At 41.0% G+C, this 24,600-nt stretch overlaps 1 protein-coding gene across 3 annotated transcripts in view; it reads right to left on the bottom strand.

Moving 5' to 3' along the window:
- The window catches only part of TMEM131 (transmembrane protein 131), a 249,430-nt gene that overhangs the window by 11,836 nt on the left and 212,994 nt on the right, over positions 1 to 24,600 (bottom strand). For all 3 annotated transcript variants that reach the window (XM_077133816.1, XM_077133818.1, XM_077133817.1), the window contains exons 26-33: positions 23,997 to 24,148; positions 23,463 to 23,605; positions 22,850 to 23,036; positions 21,581 to 21,766; positions 20,613 to 20,771; positions 19,622 to 20,220; positions 4,064 to 4,239; positions 1,298 to 1,425 (exon numbers count right to left, since the gene is read on the bottom strand). In XM_077133816.1, coding sequence (XP_076989931.1) covers positions 1,298 to 1,425; positions 4,064 to 4,239; positions 19,622 to 20,220; positions 20,613 to 20,771; positions 21,581 to 21,766; positions 22,850 to 23,036; positions 23,463 to 23,605; positions 23,997 to 24,148 — 1,730 coding nt within the window. The remainder of the gene's footprint in view (positions 1 to 1,297; positions 1,426 to 4,063; positions 4,240 to 19,621; positions 20,221 to 20,612; positions 20,772 to 21,580; positions 21,767 to 22,849; positions 23,037 to 23,462; positions 23,606 to 23,996; positions 24,149 to 24,600) is intronic.

Genomic DNA, 24,600 nt, shown 5'->3' on the forward strand with positions numbered 1-24,600 from the left:
TCTTCTAAATGGCGTTCCTGTTCCAGGGTGCTAGAATAGTAACCCCAACTAGCGTCCCAGGTGTATTTCTTTCTAGAGAAGTTCAAGTGTGGTCAACTCCTCCTCCTCCGAAGAAGTCTTCTCTACCGCCTCCTCCCTGTGCTGGAGCCAAACGGTCAGCCATTATTTTCACCTGGTGTTTCTTCTAACTGTGCCAAATCTATTCTCAACAAATTCTGGGACTGGGCCTCTCAAACAATTTGCACAGAAGAGAAACTTTTAGATAAAATAATCTACTACTAATCACTATTTACATGCTGTTATTTACTTAGGAAAAAGTTTTAGGGATAAGGTGAAAACTTAAAAGCTTCCACCACAAACTTTTCAGCTTTTGGCTCCACAGAGCAGACAGCTCCTGCAAGTAAAGCTGTATATCAGAGGGGCGGGTCTAGGTTGTTGGCGTTTCTCAAAGCTGTGGGAGTATTTCCAGAACCAGAGTAAGAGCCTCTCTTCCACAGACCCACAGCCAATCGGAACGATGACAAACACTGTTTCTCTAGATGGTGCCAAAACCCTCAGCTGGGCTGAGGCTCACTTACCTACTCCTAGAAGGTAATGCTGGCATCCTTGCTGCTGGTATGATGAAGTAGGAAGGTATCATCAGCAATACCAGAACCAAAATTAGTGCACTAGGGAGACCCCAATCCAAGGCTCATGGAAATATGAAGTAACTTCACCTAATATCTCATTCCTTTATTGAGAAAACAATTTTTCACTGAACTCTGGTAGAGCCACTGGGAATCCAGCCCTGTGGGGCCTAAACTCAAGTTATTTTATGATAAAATTATCTGATAAGATACTACCTGCCCTGACAATTTTTCAAGTAAGAATAATCTCTTCTGAGTTTTATGACACAGAATTCTAGATCTTAACTGGAGCTCTGAGTTAGTGACTCAGCAGATTCAAGTCTTGACTTAACAGTGCTGCCTGCTCCTACCGCTAACCCATCCAGTGCAGAAATGAAACGACCGTCTGCTTGGCAATGAGTGACCCACCTGAACTTTCCTCCTAAAACTTCACAACAGACTGTTAATTCTGCTTTCTACCTGTCTAATCGGCTGTCCCTGAAAAACCACAGAGAACATGAGGAATTATTAGAAAAGCCATACCCAACATGGCTTTTCCTGCAAACAAAACAAAACAAAATAACCTGAAACAGAAAATCAAGAAAACCCCCCAACAACCAAAAATGTTACCTGGCCTTTACCAGTAACTCCTTTTCACACTTTATTTCTGCGCACCCATTGATTTTCCTCACCTGGGTTTCACATCTGTTGGGATTTCTTTCTTAATATTTAAGAGTTTTTTGCTTTTTTGCTTCACTTGAGACATTTCATTTTCATGTTTTTCAGGCATGGCTTGTTTTCCCTTTTGTTTTTCTGTATCCTGTAAAAAAAAAAAAATTACACTTAATTGCTGGGAAGGATTTTTACAATGACTGAAATTAGTCCTATCTGACAGAATAGGCAAAATGCAATAATGGAGCGGACAGACACATATATGCCAATATGGAAAAATGATAAAACTTTGTTCTTCAAATCTATCTTCATCTATTGTGAGAGCTATCAAGTTCTCAGCCTGCTCTGATTTATTATGATTGTGTTTTGGTGAGTCCGAGTTCTAAAAAATGTCATTTTAATTTATATCTTAACTGGAGGGGATGGTGGTAGCTGTAATTCGGCATAGCGTCTTATTTTTAAGCAGTGAAGAGCAAAACCTTGCCTTTATTTATAAGAAAAGTTAAGCAAAGACTGTGACAGAAAGTTAAACACTTCTGGCAATGTCCCCAACCCTGAGCTATTGGAAAAATGTGAGGCAAGAAAACAGCAGTTATGAGGTGGATTCAAACTGGTCCTCCCCTTGCAAGAGCCCACGCTACTGTGGTCAGTTCAACACTGACAGCTGGTGACCACTGACAGGACTGGGCCTAGTTACCCACATCCTCAGTCAACAAGCATTTCCTGGGGCCTGCAGTGGAGTCACCAAAAGGCCCAGGCCCTCCCCACAACTGTGACGTCCACGCAGAGGGACGCATGCCTGCCAGCCAGAGCTCCATGGGTGGCCATCTTGGAGCACAGGTGAGCGGGTCTTGCCTGGCTGGAGCGTGGAGCCGGGACTGGGCAGGCTGCACCTATGCTGCTGCATCTTACAGTGCTACTCACTCGAACCATGGCAAGATAAGCAGCATTTCCATATTTACACAGTAACATGACACGAACGGGGCACCAGGCATGAGACCAGAGGACTTGTCTCACAAGAGGGGCAGGCATCGGTTCAGGAACTGTTTAACTGGCCTGGTGACTCACACATGGAGGCAACTGGGCACTGCCTGTGTGTAGGAAGAACATGCTTATGATGGATGAAAAAACCCAGACCTGTCCTTCCCCTCAGAGAGTTTGGAAGCACTGGGCTCCGGGGTGCAAAGGGGCTGATTTGGAGGGGAGACAGGAGGGCACTTTCAGCACAGGGGGACAGCTGCGGCCGTGGGGGGACAGGACGTGTGTGGTGAGCTGGAGTCCTGTAAACGGTGCTCCAGCTTTATGGTGGACTCCTTAAGGCAGTCTGGGTTTTGAGAGGTCATGGCTACTCGGCCTATGAACCAGGTTGATCTATTTAACGTCAAGAACGCCTAAGGAGAGACAGACTAGAGACTCTTCCGAGGTTTTCAGGAGTATTTCCTAACACTTCCCATGTCTAGTTCTCTGCGGACCATAAGCTCAAGGGGGCCAAGAACACAGCCTTTCTGTTCATTGTTGCTTCCCAAGCACTGAGCACAAGGCCAGGCACTCAGGCACTCAATAAACGTGTGTGCCATGGGTGGGGAGATGAGGCCTGGAGAAGATCCATGAGAGAAAGGGACTTGTCGAGTTTAAAAGCTAGTTGGGAAGAAAGTACACGCAGCCAGCAAACTGAGCTCAGTAGAGATGTAAAAGCACACAGCTTACACGAGGAGGGATAAACACAGGTCAGAAAGGAGAGGGACAATGGCCATGAGACCTCATGAAGGATATGAGTTCTGAGCCAGGCCAAAAGCAAGCCACATGGCAGAAGAACCAGAACCGGGGGAGTTCTGCCAGGGGCTGCACAGAGAAGGCCAGTAGATGGGCTCACTGGACAGAGGGGCCTGCAAGAGGGATACAAGGCAGGAAAGACTATCTATATTAGGGTCAATTTAAATTTGTAATATGTTTATCTACAAATTAAAGTGCCAAAGCAGAATTTATACATCCTTACTTTTCTGCATATCACTTACAACTCTTATTCTGTGAATATCCCCTGCAGTAGCATGATCCTCCCTTTCTCCAAAGCCTACTACGTGCCAGACATTTTGCAGTTTTATTTCTGATGCTACTGACTAACTCCCCTCAAACTGAGCACCCAGGCCTGGGGTCTCTTCTGGGCCATTCTTTGGGGAGGGAGCTGCTACTGAAGCCCTGCCCCCAACAGGTACTGACAGCAATATGCCAGTAAAAGCCCAATCTCATTAAAATGGCACAGTACTTTTGCATCCTCATTGATTCTTTATTCATTTATTTTGGCATGGACAGGCTCCCAGAATCGAACCCAGGTCTTGGGCATGGCAGGTGAGAATTTTGCCACTGAGCCACCAGTACACCGCCCTCTCATTCTTTTTCTTTTCTTTTTTTTTTTTTTATCCTCTTTTAATACTTAAATCTTGAATCAAATTTCATGAGGTAGAGGAGTTACTATTCTAGACAGCCCCTAATGTTCACACAGTGCTTCCAACTGCTACGGATTTCACTTTATTAACACGTTTCTAGCTGTGCTCCCATGGGGGAAAGACTTCACACCCAGAGCCTGAACAGGTTTCTGCAGGACAGTGCCAGAGCTGCGCTACCAATCTCCCTGTGTACGCTGAAACCTAATTCTGAGAGTATGGGCAGATGTTCAGCATAATCCACTAATTTCATGGTAGAAAACACTACCTATGAAATAGAGTGTCTCGTCTCTGCTGTAGGCATTTCCTTCTCCCTACTGCTCTGCCTTCAGACCAGCTTCCTACCTCTTTGAGCAGCGGGTCTGTGTCTGGGCTGGAGGCCTCTGTGGTGGTGGAGGAGCTGTCGTCATCAGCCAAAGAGTCTTTCAAGTCATCTTCCTGGGGCTTCCCCTTCCCTTTCTTTTCTTTTTCTTCTGGCTTCTTAGGTAGTTTGACTTTGCGTTGAAGAGATTTCCCTTTCCCTAGGTATGAAAATCAAAGTAAAATAACTTGGTTTTTAAATGGTTTGGAAAACAAAGTCATTAAGAAAACAAAGATTACGGACAGGCTTACCTTTTGTCTGATTAATAAAGGTTTCCTTCTCTACTTTATTGATCTTCTAATTAAAGCTGTCCTATTCAGTTTGGTTTTTTGATTAGAATATTTTTAAAATTCAGCTTCATTGAGGCATAATTTATATACAATAAACTGCACTCATTTTGAGTATACAGTTGAATGAGTTCTGACAATCTATATGTCTTAGAATATTTTCACATTCTTTGAAAAGTCACAGAACTGAAAACCAGAGAACCTTTCAAATCCAGTAAACCCTGATGTTTTATGTCTCATCCTAAAGAATGCTGCTGCTGGTGGGCACTGGAGACTCAAACCTCAGCATCTAGAACAGGGATCAGCAAACTAGTCTTGGACCAAATAAGCCTGTTGTTGTATACTGTATGAGCGAATAATGATTTCTACATTTTCAAAATGGTTGGAAAAAGCAAAGGCGTGTATATGTAATGAGACAGTTTGAAGTCTACAAAGTCTAAAGTATTTATTAATTTGGCTCTTTTCAGAAAAAGTATGCTGACCCTGATCTAGAAATAGAATAAGTAAAGCTTTAAGTGATTTCCAGGAATTTTATTTCATCACTTATTTCCACATTGATCCTAGGAGGTGTTAGATTTGAAATTATAACTGGTTTAATAAGTCTCAAAAATCAAGGGGACTTCATTTGAGCAGAAGCCCGGCTGGCTGGTTTAACTGTCACAGCCCTCGACTCGTCCTCAGTGTCTGGAGCTCTCTGCATTTGCAGGAGGAGAGCAGGTGTCCTGCTCACACTACATGGGTCCAGGACTTCAATGGTGAGTCTGACAGCCCATGTTCAGGTCACCTCAAACTCTTTAACATGAGCAAGGACCCCATTTAATGAATTCATTATCACATCACACAATTTAAGGTCCTTAGACTCAAGGGTGAGAGACTGTCAGTCTGTAAAAATAATCTATACTGACAATAAACTGAGAACTCTGCAACAAACGGTAGCTCAGGAAAGGGTTGGAGGTGAACCTTTTTTTTTTAAGTGAGCTCAAATTTAAAAGCCATGAATACACACATAAAGGAGAAAAAGAGATACAACAAACCAGTTAAACTGAATCTTGGGTCAAAGAAGTCCATTTCAAGAAAAGGATAGTTTATACTTTTTACCTTCAAATCTCCTATTTGCTTCCTCGATGAGCCTACTTGGACTTGTATCCCCAACATCTTAATGAACAGGATGACCCCTTACCACAAAGCCGGTACCCTCTTCTCAGGGCTCTTTCTGCCTGTCTGTTTCACTGGACTCCCCAGTGCCCCCTCCCCAGGAACCAACAGTATCGTCCTCTCCACATATAGTTTTTGCTGGCTTCATCTCTGCTGCCATTCCCTGGAGATCTGCCCTTGGAGCAACTTTTGTCCCTCTCCATTCTCCCTAGGGGCTCACTTAAATTAACAGAATAAATTCAAATCTAAAATGTTCCAAATGGAGTCAAATGTCCTAGAAATACCTTTTGGATTCTCATAACCTGTTACAATGGCTCTTGACTCACTGTGCTTTAGAATCACCTAGGAAGCTGGCTCTCTGGGTCTCACCTTGGGGTGCTGATTCACTCCACAGTTCTAGGTGGGACCTGGATATGGAGAGCCCAAGGTCTCCTCTAGGTGACTCCAGTGGACACCCAGAGCTGAAAATCACTGGTCCATGAACCACTGGTTCGTGAACCAACCAGCACGAACCCAATCACTAAGCTAGTAGCTACTGCAGGGTCATGTATGATTTCTTCCGCTACTCCTAAATTTAAAAGTTGGTGGTAGGGAGAAAGGAGAGCATGCTTTCCTGAGAAAAGGGACTAAATACCCTGGTTGGATTAGACCGATGACAGGTTCATGTTTACAGCAGGTGGAGAGATGGTACTTCTAGGCTCACACTTGGCAGTGGGGCTCTTGCCACCTGGTGGGGATGAGGTAATAGGGGGACTTCTCAGGGCAAGCCGGTTCCTGAGGCTCCCTTCTCTTTCTCAGGGACTGGTCTCCAGTTGAAAGATTGGGCTTTAGGGAAGGAATGGCCCTCTAAAGCCTTTTTCTTAGTTCAGTGGTGCTCAAATTGTTGCCCCCAGATCAGCAAAATCACCACCATTGGGAACTTGCTGGAAAGGAAAAGTCTAAGGCTTCACTCCAGATCTCCTGACTTGAAACTCCAAGGGTGGGCACAGCAGAGTTTTCATAAACCCTCCAGGTGACTGTTAGGTACAAGCAGTTAGAACATCCCTGGCTCCCGTCCTCAGGCCCATCAACGTTTATCAGATACCAGTGTTGGGCACTATAAGCAGAAGACCTGCTAATAATAATTTAGTGCCTCATTTCCCATTTCTCTTGAATTGGGTGTGTACAGCCCATGGACATCTAAGGAGGAAAGGTGCCTATAATTTAGGGAAGAATTTGAGGAATTCTTAGTCACCTGGATTAATGATCAACATTCCAATTTCACCATTAATTAATCAATCAAATGAATTTTACCCTACAATTCACCTGAACTGGTAAAATGACAACCCTAGAAAACCAGTCAGTTACCTATGCATAATGAACCTAGAGCAAACACTAAAAAAGCTATACAAATAGACTCAAGAATACTAGAAATCAAATTAGAATTCTAAAAAAATAATGACGAACATTAATCAACAGAAAACATGTGTGACTGTTAATATCAGGCAAAACAAACTTCAGAGCAAATAATATTACAAAGAGGAGTATTATATACTGATAAAAAGGTCAATCCGCCAAGAATATCTCCTAAGTATGTACGCAGAAGAAAGAGAGCTAAAAAAAAAAAAAAAGGGAAGTAACAACTGATAGAAGTGAAAAAAAAAAAGAATCCACAATTATAAATGGAGATGTCAGCACCATTCTCCCAATAACAGAACAACCAAAGAGAAAAATCAGCAAAGATATAGAATGCAACCACACCATCAACCAAAAGACTCTGGTTGACATTTTATCGTATCCTCTGTACAAAAACAGCAGATTGCACATTCTTTTCAAGATGGACCAGATCCTAGGCCATAAAACAAACCTCAACACATTTAAAAAGAATTGAAAGCATACAGACTGTGTTCTCTGACCACAAAAGAATCAAACTGGAAAGCAATATAGAAAAATAACACGAAAATCTCCAAACATTTGGAAACTGAGCAACATACTTCTAAGTAATCATGGATCAAAGAGAAAGTCTCAAGAGAAATAAAAAAAATACACAAAACTGAATGAAAATAAGAATTAAACTCATCCAAATTTGTGGGATACAGAAAAAGGAAGGCTGGCAGTGTAATTTGGAGCACTTTTTAACATACACACAATTTAAACATACAAAATACAGTATTTACAGTATACATTAAAAGGGGAAAATTCTCAAATCAATAATCTAAGCTCCCACCCTTAAGAACCTAAAAAAGAGCAGCAAAATAAAACCAAAGCAAGCAGAAGGAAGGAAATAATAAAGATCAATGCAGAAATCAAGGAAATTGGAAACAGAAAAGCAATAAAGGACATCTATGAAAGAGAGCTGTTTCTTGAAAAGATCAATGAAATTGGCAAGCCTCTGGTAAGACTGACAAAGAAAAAAAAGGGAGAAGACACAAATTACATAATATTAGAAGTGAAATGTGGGGTATCACTACAGACCCTGCAGACATAAAAATGATAATAAGGGACTACTATGAACAACCCAACACAGATTTCATAACCGAGATGAAATGGACCACTCACTTGAAAAATACAAACTATCACAAATCACCCAATACGAAACAAATAATTTGAATAACCCCACAACTCTTGGGGATATTGAATTTATAATTTATAAACTCCCAAAAACTTCCCCCAAAGTAAACACTGACCTAAGTCTTATGCCTTATAAAAAATTAACTCAAAATGGATCATGGACTTACATATAAAATGTAAAACTATAAAACATTTAAAAAATATATAGGAGACAATCTTTGGTATCCTGGGCTAGGCAAAGAGTTTTTAGACTTGACACCAAAAGCACAGTCATTAAAGGAACATTTGATAAATGGGACTTCATCAAATTTTTAAAAGCATTTTGTTCTGTGAAAGACCCTGTTAAAGTGGACAAAGGGTAAGAGAAAAAATTTGCAAACCACTTACCTGACAAAAGACTGGTAGCAGAATACATAAACATTCTTAAAACTCAACAATGAAAAAAAACAAACAATCCAATTAGAAAATAAATGGGCAAAGGACATGAACAGATACTTCATCAAAGAGATCACACAGATAGCATATAAGCACATGAAAAGATACTCAGCATCATGCGCCATTAGGGAAATGCAAATGAAAACCATGAGATACACACCGATCAGAATGGCTAAAATGAAAAACGATACACCAGGATGTGGAAAAACTGGATCATTCACACACTGCTGGTGGGACTATAAAATGGTCCAGTCACTCTGGAAAACATTTTGGCAGTTTGTTAAAAAACTAAATATGCAATTATCATATGACTTCTCCATCTGAGAAGATGGGAATTCCTCTCACCCTCAAGCTCCTGACTTGATTGTCAATGTTATTAACACCATCGTATTATCATTTAACTGTGCTTAAGAAGGAAAATTTTAGGTTAGATATATCTTAATAGAATAAAATTTAAACAAACAAAAACTCCATAGGGCTGTGTAACTCAAACATAAGGGCATAGTCCCAACATAGGGGCACTAAAAGCCTTAAAAATTCAAAAACCTTGAGCAGCATGACAGTGGCTCAGTGGCAGAATTCTCGCCTGCCATGCCAGAGACCCGAGTTTGATTCCCTACGCCTGCCCATGTTAAAAAAAAAAAAAAAAAAAAACCTCTCAAAGATTTTGCCCCCTTAACTCATTTAGAAACAAAACTTGGTATGAAACTCAGATGGTGGCACAATTTAAGCTGGACTGATGTGAGGCCACTTTCAGTTTTGTGAACTGTGTAGCATATGCACCACAGACTTTTCCAAATTCTGAATTTATGGACATATGTGGCTCCAAGAGCACTGAGTAAGGGACTGGACTTCCAACTCTGCGGCCTCTCCGTGACATTTCCACATCCCATGACCAAGGCTGCACCTCCTTACACGCTCACACCCCACTTTCAGTCTGTCCATTCCCTGACTTCCTATCTGCTCTGTGATCCGCTGTGATTCCCTAGCCGACCTGCCCACATTCTCCCGTTCTCCACAGTGCCTTCTAGCTTGAAGCCCTTCCCTAGCCTGCTGGCCCCACCCATTCTAGCACATCTGTCCCTCTCTTGCCAGTCCCCAGCTGGCATTCTCATCCCACGTCTTTTGGCTACTCCTGTCTTACAGAACTCTAACAATGTTTTAATCCAATTACCCAGTTTTCAGCCTTCGCCCTGGGGCTGCAGAGTGCAATGGAGAAACATGACTCGAGCACGAGGGAGCAAACACGGACCCTCAGTGGGGCTGAGGTGCGCAACAGGCGACTCTGCACATCTACCTGTTTTCCCATGACTCCCAGCCCACAGAATTTTAAGCAATTTGCATCTTGATTATTCCAAACTTTCTCTATTTTATGTTTCTACTCTAAAACTTCCCCCTTCAGTCTGATCAGAAGACTGGTTCTTATTTTATCAAGTTGAAACTTTCCTAACTCTTCTTCATCTCTACCAGCAACTCTTCCTCCACGCAGCTGGGGAGTGAGACCCCTTTCGTTTATAATCTACTAAGCAGAGTCTCACGCCCCCCCCCCCCCCCCCCCCCCCGCCCCGCCCCAGGTTCTCAGTTTCACCTGTTACCCCTTCACTTCCTGCTCTAACTTTCTGGAGGAAATATGTCATGGAATTGCCAGCTGAGGGATTACTACATTCACCGACCTGGGTTTGGCTCCCCTACCTGCCTGACGTAATCTTTCTTAGACTGAGTTTCTTCTTTGGAAAAGTAGGGTGACAGCAGCGCTAGTCGCCAGGGGACGTGGGACCTGCGCAGCTGGGCCACGAAAGGATTCCTCAGTACTGCCCAACACCACTACGTGCAGTTCTGGCAGCTCTTCAGGTCTAGCCTATCAATATCTTCAAGCATCACGGAACTAATTGTTTTTTTTGTTTGTTTGGTTTTTTTTGGCATGGGCAGGCACTGGGAATAGAACCCAGGTCTCCAGCATGGCAGGTGAGAACTCAGCCACTGAGCCAGCATTGCCTGCCCTTGTTTGCTTTCTAAATGAAAAATACCACCATAAAACGTGTGAATCTTGTTTTCTTAAAGAACACAGCAAATTCAGGTGAATACATGAACACTCCTTTTTGCTCACTGCCCCCCATCAACACACACTAAGAAGCAGGCAGGTAAACAGTCTGGGGTGTGGGCACCCTCTCCACCCTGGGAACGTGGCTTCCTCCTCCACAGAAGCTCCCCTGGCCAAGTTCATGAGCAAGGCCCTGCTCTCCTCGGTTCAGCTGGCCTTGCTGGGATGTGCACCTCCCCCCCCCCCCATGTGGTGCTCTCTGTCTGCTGTCCGCCGGCTTTCTTCTCGCTGGCCTGGCCCTCAGGACCCGTCTGCAGCCCTTTGCACGCCCCGACTCTCACACTCAGAGCAGACATTTCTGCTGATGTGTTCCACAAACACCTTCAACTTAGCAGGCTGAAGATGGCACAGGCCATTTCTTACCACCCTCCAGCCTGTTCCTAAAAACATCATCACACCAGTAGCTACACCCTACAATGCAAGTAGTAGTCATTCTCCTCATTTTAAAGATAAGCAAATTGAAGCTCTGGCAGGTAATTTTCTCCAGTGTCACCCAGTGAGTGAGCTGCCAAGCCTAGATTTGCCCTGGGCCTGCCCGCAGTGGAGGGTGGCTTCTTCACCCTGCACACTGCATCCCCCTACCCTAGAGAAAGCCGCTCTTCCTTCACTTACTGCAGACACTGAGCGTGGACTGCTGCTGGCTCACAGCTGACCTGTGTTCACGCTTCCACCAGCAATGGTTTCTGCCAGGCTACAGGGTGCAGGCTGTGGGGGAGAAGAACCATGCAGGCACAGAATCGAATGACTTCCCAGCCGTGTGAGTTCCTGCTCAGGCCAACCGTGAAGAGAGGCACTTTCGGGAACTTTCTTCCACAAGGGGCAGTGACTGTGGGAAGACCAGAGCAAGGGCCAACCTGGGGAGACAGCTTTCAACTGCAGACCAGTCCGCACAGACTTCAAAAGTCAAAGGCTTAAAAAACAGGATCCTTCTATATGTTGTCTACAGGAAACACATCTTAGACCCAAAGATAAACATAGGTTGAAAGTGAAAGGTTGGGAAAAGATATTTCATGCAAATAACAACCAGAAAAGAGCAGGAGTGGCTATACTAATATCCAACAAGTTAGACTTCAAATGTAAAACAGTTAAAAGAGACAAAGAAGGACACTATATACTAATAAAAGGAACAATTAAACAAGAAGACATAACAATCATAAATATTTACACACCGAACCAGAATGCCCCAAAATACGTAAGGAATACACTGCAAACACTGAAAAGGGAAATAGACACATATACCATAATAGTTGGAGACTTCAATTCACCACTCTCATCAATGGACAGAACATCTAGACAGAGGATCAATAAAGAAATAGAGAATCTGAATATTACTATAAATGGGCTAGACTTAACAGACATTTATAGGACATTACATCCGACAACAGCAGGATACACCTTTTTCTCAAGTGCTCATGGATCATTCTCAAAGATAGACCATATGCTGGGTCACAAAGCAAGTCTTAACAAATTTAAAAAGATTGAAATCATACACAACACTTTCTCGGATCATAAAGGAATGAAGTTGGAAATCAATAATAGGCGGAGTGCCAGAAAATTCACAAATACATGGAGGCTCAACAACACACTCTTAAACAACGAGTGGGTTAAAGAAGAAATTGCAAGAGAAATTAGTAAATACCTCGAGGTGAATGAAAATGAAAACACAACATATCAAAACTTATGGGACACAGCAAAGGCAGTGCTAAGAGGGAAATTGATTGCCCTAAATGCCTTTATCAGAAAAGAAGAAAAGGCAAAAATGCAGGAATTAACTGTCTACTTGGAAGAACTGGAGAAAGAACAGCAAACGAATCCCAAAGCAAGCAAAAGGAAAGAAATAACAAAGATCAGAGCAGAAATAAATGAAATTGAAAACAATAGAGAAAATCAGTAAGACCAGAAGTTGGTTCTATGAGAAAATCAATAAGATTGATGGGCCCTTAGCAAGATTGACAAAAAGAAGAAGAGAGAGGATGCAAATAAATAAGATCAGAAATGGAAGAGGAGACATAACTACTGACCTCACAGAAATAAAGGAGGTAATAACAGGATACTATGAACAACTTTACGCTAATAAATACAACAACTTATTGAAATGGACGGGTTCCTGGAAAGACATGAACAACCAACTTTGACTCAAGAAGAAATAGATGACCTCAACAAACCAATCACAAGTAAAGAAATTCAATCAGTCATTCAAAAGCTTCCTAAAAAGAAAAGTCCAGGACCAGACGGCTTCACATGTGAATTCTACCAAACATTCCAGAAAGAATTAGTACCAACTCTCCTCAAACTCTTCAAAAAAATTGAAGTGGAGGGAGAACTACCTAATTCATTCTATGAAGCCAACATCATCCTTATACCAAAACCAGGCAAAGATATTACAAAAAAAGAAAACTATAGACCAATCTCTCTAATGAATATAGATGCAAAAATCCTCAATAAAATTCTAGCAAATCGTATCCAACAACACATTAAAAGAATTATACATCATGACCAAGTAGGATTCATCCCAGGTATGCAAGGATGGTTCAACATAAGAAAATCAATTAATGTAATACACCACATCAACAAATCAAAGCAGAAAAATCACATGATCATCTCAATTGATGCAGAGAAGGCATTTGACAAGATTCAACATCCTTTCCTGCTGAAAACACTTCAAAAGATAGGAATACAAGGGAACTTCCTTAAAATGATAGAGGGAATATATGAAAAACCCACAGCTAATATCATCCTCAATGGGGAAAAATTGAAAACTTTCCCCCTAAGATCAGGAACAAGACAAGGATGTCCACTATCACCACTATTATTCAACATTGTGTTGGAGGTTCTAGCCAGAGCAATTAGGCAAGAAAAAGAAATACAAGGCATCAAAATTGGAAAGGAAGAAGTAAAACTATCACTGTTTGCAGACGATATGATACTATACGTCGAAAACCCGGAAAAATCCACAACAAAACTACTAGAGCTAATAAATGAGTACAGCAAAGCAGCAGGTTACAAGATCAACATTCAAAAATCTGTAGCATTTCTATACACTAGTAATGAACAAGCTGAGGGGGAAATCAAGAAACGAATCCCATTTACAATTGCAACTAAAAGAATAAAATACCTAGGAATAAATTTAACTAAAGAGACAAAAAACCTATATAAAGAAAACTACAAAAAACTGTTAAAAGAAATCACAGAAGACCTAAATAGATGGAAGGGCATACCGTGTTCATGGATTGGAAGACTAAATATAGTTAAGATGTCAATCCTACCGAAATTGATTTACAGATTCAATGCAATACCAATCAAAATCCCAACAACTTATTTTTCAGAAATAGAAAAACCAATAAGCAAATTTATCTGAAGGGCAGGGTGCCCCGAATTGCTAAAAACATCTTGAGGAAAAAAAACGAAGCTGGAGGTCTCGCGCTGCCTGACTTTAAGGCATATTATGAAGCCACAGTGGTCAAAACAGCATGGTATTGGCATAAAGATAGATATATCGACCAATGGAATCGAATAGAGTGCTCAGATATAGACCTCTCATCTATGGACATTTGATCTTTGATAAGGCAGTCAAGCCAACTCACCTGGGACAGAACAGTCTCTTCAATAAATGGTGCCTAGAGAACTGGATATCCATATGCAAAAGAATGAAAGAAGACCCATATCTCACACCCTATACAAAAGTTAACTCAAAATGGATCAAAGATCTAAACATTAGGTCTAAGACCATAAAACAGTTAGAGGAAAATGTTGGGAGATATCTTATGGATCTTACAACTGGAGGCGGTTTTATGGACCTTAAACCTAAAGCAAGAACACTGAAGAAGGAAATAAATAAATGGGAGCTCCTCAAAATTAAACACTTTTGTGCATCAAAGAACTTCATCAAGAAAGTAGAAAGACAGCCTACACAATGGGAGACAATATTTGGAAATGATATATCAGATAAAGTCTACTATCCAGAATTTATAAAGAGATTGTTCATCTCAACAACAAAAAGACAGCCAACCCAATTACAAAATGGGAAAAAGACTTGAACAGACACCTATCAGAAGAGGAAATACAAATGGCCAAAAGGCACATGAAGAGATGCTCAATGTCCCTGGCCATTAGAGAAATGCAAATCAAAACCACAATGAGATATCATCTCACACCCACCAGAATGGCCATTATCAACAAAACAGAAAATGACAAGTGCTAGAGAGGATGCAGAGAAAGAGGCACACTTATCCACTGTTGGTGGGAATGTCAAATGGTGCAACCACTGTGGAAGGCAGTTTGGCGGTTCCTCAAAAAGCTGAATATAGAATTGCCATACGACCCAGCAATACCATTGCTGGGAATCTACTCAAAGGACTTAAGGGCAAAGACACAAACGGACATTTGCACACCAATGTTTATAGCAGCGTTATTTACAATTGCAAAGAGATGGAAACAGCCAAAATCTCCATCAACAGACAAGTGGCTAAACAAACTGTGGTATATACATACGATGGAATACTATGCAGCTTTAAGACAGGATAAACTTATGAAGCATGTAATAACATGGATGGACCTAGAGAACATTATGCTGAGTGAGTCTAGCCAAAAACTAAAGAACAAATACTGTATGGTCCCACTGATGTGAACAGACATTCGAGAATAAATTTGGAATATGTCATTGGTAACAGAGTCCAGCAGGAGGTAGAAACAGGGTAAGATAATGGGTAATTGGAGTTGAAGGGATACAGATGGTGTAACAGGACTAGATACAAAAACTCAAAAATGGACAGCACAATAATACCTAATTGTAAAGTAATCATGTTAAAACACTGAATGAAGCTGCATCTGAGCTATAGGTTTTTGTTTTGTTTTGTTTTGTTTTGATTTTACTATTATTACTTTTATTTTTTTCTCTATATTAACATTCTATATCTTTTTCGGTTATGTTGCTAGTTCTTCTAAACTGATGCAAATGTACTAAGAAATGATGATCATGCATCTATGTGATGATGTTAAGAATTACTGATTGCATATGTAGAATGGTATGATTTCTAAATGTTGGGTTAATTTCTTTTTCTCGTTAATTAAAAAAAAAAAAGAGAAGGGGTAAATGGAGCTGAAGGGATACAGACTGTACAACGGGACTGGATATAAAAACTCAGAAATGGACAGCACAATACTACCCAATTGTAATGCAATTATGTTAAAACACTGAATGAAGCTGCAGGTGAGGTATAGGTTTTTTGTGCTTTTTTTTTCTTTCTATTATTGTTTTAATTCTTATTCTGCTGTCTTTTTATTTCTTTTTCTAAATCGATGCAAATGTACTAAAAAATGATGAATATGCAACTATGTGATGTTATTAAGAATTACTGATTGTACATGTAGAATGGAATGATTTCTAATTGTTTTTTTAATTAATAAAAAATAAATAAATAAAAAAAATTAAACACTTTTGTGCATCAAAGAACTTCATCAAGAAAGTAGAAAGACAGTCTACACAATGGGAGACAATATTTGGAAATGACATATCAGATAAATGTCTAGTATCCAGAATTTATAAAGAGATTGTTCAACTCAACAACAAAAAGACAGCCAACCCAATTACAAAATGGGAAAAAGACTTGAACAGACACCTATCAGAAGAGGAAATACAAATGGCCAAAAGGCACATGAAGAGATGCTCAATGTCCCTGGCCATTAGAGAAATGCAAATCAAAACCACAATGAGATATCATCTCACACCCACCAGAATGGCCATTATCAACAAAACAGAAAATGACAAGTGCTGGAGAGGATGCGGAGAAAGAGGCACACTTATCCACTGTTGGTGGGAATGTCAAAGGGTGCAACCACTGTGGAAGGCAGTTTGGCGGTTCCTCAAAAAGCTGAATATAGAATTGCCATACGACCCAGCAATACCATTGCTGGGTATCTACTCAAAGGACTTAAGGGCAAAGACACAAACGGACATTTGCACACCAATGTTTATAGCAGCATTATTTACAATTGCAAAGAGATGGAAACAGCCAAAATCTCCATCAACAGACAAGTGGCTAAACAAACTGTCGTATATACATACGATGGAATATTATGCAGCTTTAAGACAGGATAAACTTATGAAGCATGTAATAACATGGATGGACCTAGAGAACATTATGCTGAGTGAGTCTAGCCAAAAACTAAAGGACAAATACTGTATGGTCCCACTGATGTGAACCGACATTCGAGAATAAACTTGGAATATGTCATTGGTAACAGAGTCCAGCAGGAGTTAGAAACAGGGTAAGATAATGGGCAATTGGAGCTGAAGGGATACAGACTGTGCAACAGGACTAGATACAAAAACTCAAAAATGGACAGCACAATAATACCTAATTGTAAAGTAATCATGTTAAAACACTGAATGAAGCTGCATCTGAGCTATAGGTTTTTGTTTTTTTTGTTTGTTTTTTGTTTTTGTTTTTTTGTTTTTTATTGTCTGTCTGGTTGTTTGTTTGTCTTTTTTTGTTTAGTATTGTTATTACTTTTATTTTCTTTCTCTCTATATTAACATTCTATATCTTTTTCTGTTGTGTTGCTAGTTCTACATCGATGCAAATGTACTAAGAAACGATGATCATGCATCTATGTGATGATGTTAAGAATTATTGAATGCATATGTAGAATGGTATGATTTCTAAATGTTGGGTTAATTTCTTTTTTTTATTTTTTTCCGTTAATTAATAAAAAAAAATAAAAGTCAGAGGCTACCCAAGCTTATCACACGGAAGAAGTTTTTGTTTAAAATAATGGGGGTGGGGTGATGGTGAAAGGTTTGCTTCTGAGAAGAAAGTGTTCATTTCAAATAGAAATATGAACACTACTTGCAGGGTTGTTGTGGTAACCTTCTGAGTTGTCGGCCAGAAGTCGACAGTTTTTATGAAATTCTGGTACTTTGCGACCTTGAGATCAATGCCCATCTTTTAGAGTTCATTTAAAACGCTGGTTTTCTACATGTGCGTTATACTCCAAGAAAAACATGGAAGGAAAAAACACTTCTGGCTCCTTCCTCCTTTCCAAACAGCAGCAGTGGGAAGGGGCACAAGAGGCGCGGCCGCTCACATGACACCTGCAGTCACCGTGTCCCCGGACGCGAGCCTCACTAACAGCGTGGCGCCCACGCCCCACCAGTCAGCACTGCTAGCAGGCTGATTCTAGGACCACTGCGAGAATCAAAACAACATTTATTTTTAATTTTAAAATCTCGATGAATGACCCTGAAAACAAACATGGACCTACCACACTGATATCACATGACTATGTTATACACAGGAAACAAAGTGTTCAACTTCATGGCCCGTCTTTCTTTGTGAAAGGACAGGATAATACACATTTATTTTTTCCATGCCCTCAAAGTGGCAAAAACACTACGTAACTTGATCTAACTTCAGGCATTATTTTATATGACAACAAAATTACCCTAAAATACATAAGCTCTATTAGTGAGTTAATGAAAAAAAAAAAAAGATTTTTGCAGAATTTAAAGGCTATTCAGGACACTTTACTGTTTCACAAACCTAAATGCATGTAATTCTCAGAGAATGCTACAGAACTAGCTTCCGTATCACTGACACTTAGAACTCTCCAAAGCCAACTCCTAGACTCTGGGTATCAAGTTTCTCCTACAGCCTGGCAGGACTGCCAGCCCTGTTTCCTTTGTAGACCAGAGTCACAAGCTCCTTGGTAAGCGCTGAGAGAGAGGATGCTGCAGGAGAGAAGGGAAGATGCACAGAGTTCACAGTGGAAAGGGATAAAACTGAAATACAACCAGAGGCCACTGACTGGGTTTTACATTTTGACTTGGGAAGTTAGAGCACTTATGTACAGGGTTACTGAGCACAGAGTTACCTATGCTAAGTGCTCCCAACCTCCTGGCATTCATGCCGTGGAGGAATTCTCCTTGAGCATGCCACAGACCACACTTCGAATGAACAGGAGACTGCAGAAGCGAGGGTGTCCGTTCCAAAATGGGTCATAAACCATCCTAGCTCTCTCTCTCTCAGCCCTGGGTAGCCACCTGCCCACTGCGAGCTTCTCTCGGCCCTGGGAAGCCACCTGCCCACTGCGAGCTGCCTTATGGGGAAGAAGTGAGGCAGGCCAAGCCAGCAAGGACCCAAGTCCAACAGCATGCAGAGCTCGATCTGCTAACCACCTGCACGAGCCTGGAAGCAGATACACCTCTAGATGAACCTGGAGATGACTTTAGCCCTGGCCATACTTTGCAGCCTTGTGAGGCCCAGAGGACCCAGCTGGCTGCACCCAGATTCCTGACCTACAGAAACTGTGGGGTGGGGAATGCTGTTTAAGCCACTAGGGCTTGGGGGTCATTTGTTATTCGGAAATGGAGAACTAAGACAGTATGCAGAACGCTAAAGCAGGGGTCAGCAAGCTTTCTCTGTAAAGGGCCAGCTGGTAAATACTTTCAGCTGTGCAGTCCACGTGGCCTCCTCCCAGCTCCTCCTTGCTGCCAGTGTTGCCTGAGAACAGCCATGCTCAGTACTAAATGAATGAATATGGCTGTGTGCCAACAAAACTTTCTTTACAGAAACAGGTGGCGATCTGGCCTGCTGGCTGTAGTTTGCCAACCCCTGCTCTAAAGCAACGGATGTGCAGAAATCCTATCTGTTACTTAAGAAAAAGAAAACCAAACACACAGATAATTTCTATTTTACCAGTGTTCAAAATTATTATAACAATTAACAAAAAAGCTCAATCTGTCATAATACAATCCTCACTGGCAGTTGAAAAGAAAAGAGCTGATGTCAAACAAACAAATTTTTGGTTTTGGTAAGCAATGTAAAACACATCAACGCCTTTCATGACAAACAGATACTGACACTGGCACTCTGGTATGGAAAGGGTGCGGCCCAGCCCTGGTGAGAAGTCTGGGCCGTAAGAACACCAGGTGAATTAGCTGTCCACCCTAACCGTGATCACATCAGCTCGCTAAGCAGGCACCGCCCTTTCCCTCGCCAGGGACAGACGATTACCTCTGCTCTTTGACAATGGCGACGGAGGCTGCTCTGTAAACACTTGCAGGGGTGGGGGGTCATGGTGGTCGAAGTCCTTGTCCATGGCTTCTATGAGACTGGTGATGTCCGAGTCTTCTGAGCTGTGCCTTGTGCTGCTGGCACGCTCTGGGTGGGAAGGGTGTGCGAGGTGGGCGGGGGACAGTCGGGCAGGCTGTGGCTCCAGGTGCTGAGGCACTGGCGGTGGTGGTGGAGGTGGAGAGTGCTGCTCCAGAGGGCTGTGGACCTGGTGGTGGCTGCTGTGCTGGTTCTGTTTGGCCCCTTTGGACTTTCTCCCTGCTGCATGACCTTGGGTCACTGCGTGCGAGTCTAAGACAAGGGGCCCTGTTCTGTTAGTAGACGGTGAGGAAGCCGCCTGTGCAGGAGTCCTGCTGGAGGTACCTGAGCTGTTTTTGGATCTGACGTTTTCCACGTCAGCTGAGTTTCTGTTGCTGTGGCTGCTGTGGGGGTGGACGGATGGGCCACACTGCTTATGACTCCCTGTGCTGGGTCTGGATGATGAGACGCCTGCTCCACAGAAGCCCCGGCTGTGACTGGGCTCACAGCTGAGTGTGTTCAAGCTGAAAAAAGGACCAATGGCAGATCAATAAAGAGCAACCCACAAAATCTAACATTCATCAGTACAGCCATCACAAATACAAGCTACTCTCAAGAAAAAAACAACAGGAAATAGGGATAATTTTCAGAAGTCATAGGGTCTGTATATCTGAAAATGGATGCACTGAGTTAGAAATCTACTTAAGAATATGTTAACCCTCACTAATGTAATAAAAACACAGTATCAGGTATGAACGTCTGGTGACTGAGGGCTACAGGGTGTGATTAAGTAATGAGAATTAAGATTTTATTTTCTGTAAGTAAAGATGAAGAAAGGGAAGGAACTTATTGTTTCTTTTAACTACATCAGCTGATCTGTGTATACCAGAGAACTTATTTCTGCATGTGGACATACTTTCCTTCAGATGAAATACCAACGATTCTCCTGAGATCAAATGGCCTTCCTACATCAAAGGGTGGGTTTGAGGCCTCAAAGGACAGTCGCCTGCGAAAGGGCTCCCAAATTCCTTGAGCTTCCAAATAGGCTGATCCAATTACCAAAAGAAAGAGTGCACTGCAGGGGAGAGAAATTGGAGAATCAAGATGTACTGGCGAGAGAAAGAACAAAACTCAACCTGAAAGGCATAGTCTCTTGGCAGAGTACAATTTGATTGTAAAAAAAAAAAATACCTGTGACAATTTTTAATGGACAGGTAAAAAAGAAAGCTTTGGGGATAAAAGTCTGCACACTAAATTTTATAGAATGCCAATTTACATTGATGCTTACATGGAGGAAATATTATTTGTATCAGAAAAGACACCTACAGGATGACTTTACTTTTACCAAGCAGCAGTTTCTGTCTTTTCTTTGCATTTCAACTCTCTAGGCCAATCCTTTTCCCTTAAAGGATGTGTGAGATAACTATGTAAATTAATTTAAAAGTATATATTTGATTCGTAAAATACTAGCAAAATGTACTGAAAAAACATTAGCATGCTGAGGTTTTTAAAAGATATTTCTAACAGGTTTCAAACTGCTTAGGTATGATTTAAGAAGCATACACTGTGGTATTGAGTAAAATAAAAATGCTTAAATCAAGCAACGTCGCATGGTTAATTACATGTTTTTTCTTTTATGAAATGAACATTTACTTAATTGGTATCACAAATTTCAAAGGTAAAAAAGACATTTGTTTATTGTACATGCCGCTCATGACAGTTCAGTTCTAAATGTTTCCAGCAGCACCTAAGCTTGACAGAAGCAGGGAGGCTGTCTGTCTTTCCGCTGGAGTCTGAAGCACAGAATAGTGGCTGGCACACTGCAGCTACCTGGTCAAGAGTCAGACAGTGCCTGAGCACGGACCTCGTGAGAAGACACAGTACCTCATTATCCCTGAGATGATGATGTACAGAGCCAGTTCCCAGTTGGGTCTGGGCAGGGCCTCCGCACAGGTGGCTAACATGTGGTATGGGAGGGATGCATTCAGCATAAACACAAACTCAGAGCCGCTGGTGGTTGTGAACTTCAGCTCGCGAATAACTCTAGAAGCTGTGAAATCGGGGGTAAACCTAAAATGGAATGACGGCAGTAAGGCTTGGTTTTGGAAATATACCACAAGCAGTTTAAGTATAGCACTACTACTACAAGCCTTTGAAATCTAACACAGAATTTTAGAGTTTGATACTGTATTTCAATTTCCTCCTCTTAAGATGAGCTAAGTATTGCCCCATGAGGTTAATAAAAGCAACAACTATATTCTGTGGATAACTGCAGAAATTCCATAAAAGAACTGTTCCCAGAATTATTCATTCATAGAGGGTTTCTAAGCTTCTTTCTCTTTCCTTTTCTCCTTCAAATCCATAATCTTCTCCCAGTTTGTCTTCCCAGTAACTTTTTTCTTTTTAACCATCCTAGCCCAAGTGCATGTTTCTTCATCTTCTGCAATACTGTTTATCGCCACAATAAATTAATTTTTAATTTATGACCGTGTGCTGTCCAACCAAATGATCTGCACCTCAAGAAGAGGTGTCTTACTCCTCGCTGTAACTTTAGGTGCTAAGCATATTGACTTGCATCTAGTAATGTGGCTATTTATTAAGTAAATATCTCCTGAAGATCATGAGATTATTCATTTAAGGGGATAGATATTATATTTCATTACATAAATCTTACAACATTGAATTGTCAATTAATTGCTAAAACATGCTGCCAACTATTACCCATATAAACAATAAAATCCTATCTTGTCACTAAAGCATTACACGTTATTGTAATGCACAATATGGAAAAACTGTGCACACATGATCGGCATCTCTGGTCTGCTATTGAGCTATGGCACATTTACAGTCAATTTCCTTACCAGTACTTTACGCTTCAACATAACTCTGAAAATAATTTTGAAACTGGTTTCTAAGAGTATCTGATTCATTTCGGTGACAAAAGAAGTTTTACAACTTTGAGAACAAAATTATGAAGAAATATCTGATCTAAAGATTAAATGAATTTTCATTTTTAAATGAAAATTCAAAGGTCAGATGAACACTCTTTTTGGCAAATATGAAAACATATCTTTAACACAGAGCTTGAAGAACTCCAGTAAAAATAGTCAGTGAGAAGACAGTGATTCATTAGACTTATAAGAAAATACTTACAATATGATTATATCCTTAGAGGTGTTGGCACTTAATGCAAATTCTTGACAATTGACAACTTTAAAGCCATATCCCTCGCATGCATATCCACTGATTTCAATGGCCTCTACATGAATTTGAAGTTGTCCAGTATTCTCTACTTTAAATGTTCTTTTCAGTGTGAAATTTGGTTCTCTCAGTTTCAAAGCTAGAGGGAAAAATCTGAAGTGAGTAGAAATCTCATGTAATTTGGCCCAAATCATGCACAGATTATTCAAGAACTACTGTATGTAAGAGATTATGAACCACCTGCACACATCAAAGAAATCAACCATCACCTAGATTTCATCAGGAAATAACTCCATTTTGTTACATCATTTTAAACAGCAAACGTTTAATTATATTTTTTTAAATTATACTTTATTTTTCACTCTTACAGTTAATCAGCTAAGGCATGCATTGATACTTTAAATCTTTTAAGATCCAAATCAAGTCTGAAAGCAAGAGAGTGTATTTCCTTAAAATCACAACCATCTATCATTAATATAAATGTGTGCAGATACAGAAATACTGTTCATGGTTTTATTGTTTACTGTTGAAATGTTGTGCCTCTGGAACAGTCTGAAATACTCACTGTCGGTACAATCTTTTAATAATGCCTCTGTGATTTTAAAGCGTAAGGAGCTCCCCAGACCCGGCAGTTTGCCTGCCACTCTCAGGCCCTCTGTCGTCCCCTGGCCTTGTACGGCCACTGCCTCCATCACGGTCAGGTTATTTCTACGAGAGAAGAAGGCGGACAGATATTTCCCCATTAAATTTGCACAATCTTTTGATCTATAATTCCTACTGTAATGTAATAAACCACCACGTAGAAATTAAAGGATGAAAATTTGTTTTAAGAATTTAAAGATATTTGCACGGAGAAGGGCAAGGGTTTTTCATTTCTAAGCGTCACATCTGGTACAGTAAAATACTATTCATGCTTTTTACCAATAAAAGCAATTTAAAAGGCACAGTTCATCAGGTACGTGTGTGTGTGTGCGTGTGTTTTGAACAAAATGAAGACTGTATTTCATAAATCAGATATGCAAACTCATGTCAGAATAAATCAAATAAGGACTTGTACATAAGTACTAAGAGTAAGTCACACGTACATCACAGCACCTACCTGACTATGATTAGTGAAGAAACAGTTCTGTTGTGAACTGGGGTAAACTTTACTTTAACAGATTTCTTTTCTCCAGGTTTTAAGATTAGGTTTAGAATTAAATGTCGAGACAGGCCTTCCGTAAATCCTGTGGAACTTTGCAATGGATGAGCCTTGAATCATCGGGTAAACAAACAGGAGTCATTAATATGTTCTCTGGAAAAATATCTTTTCACTTTCCCTCATCTACAGCCCAACATGGTTTCTCAGACCGATTATATATGGAGCAGTTTCATTCCTTGTGATTAGACACCAGCCAGCTGGTGAGCAGAGCTGGGCTACCGGCAGTGAGGTTCTAGACGCTGCAGTGCGACCACACGGGGCTCTGATGCTCCCCGGGCCACCAAAGTCCTCAGGCTTGCATTAGGCATTCGTTTTTGTAGAATATATTTTTACTTTTAATGCTTTTTATTTTGAAATATAACACACATGCAGAAAAGTAAATAAACCTAAGACAAATGGCTAATGTTTTCACACAGAGCAAATCCCTGTGTAACCAACAACCTGCACCCCAAATTTACTAAGATTGCCTTCCCCTCACTGCATTCCCACTCTTCCCCTTGAA

This window comes from Tamandua tetradactyla, chromosome 17 (genome assembly GCF_023851605.1).
Source record: "Tamandua tetradactyla isolate mTamTet1 chromosome 17, mTamTet1.pri, whole genome shotgun sequence".
NCBI classification, from domain to species: Eukaryota; Metazoa; Chordata; class Mammalia; order Pilosa; family Myrmecophagidae; genus Tamandua; species Tamandua tetradactyla.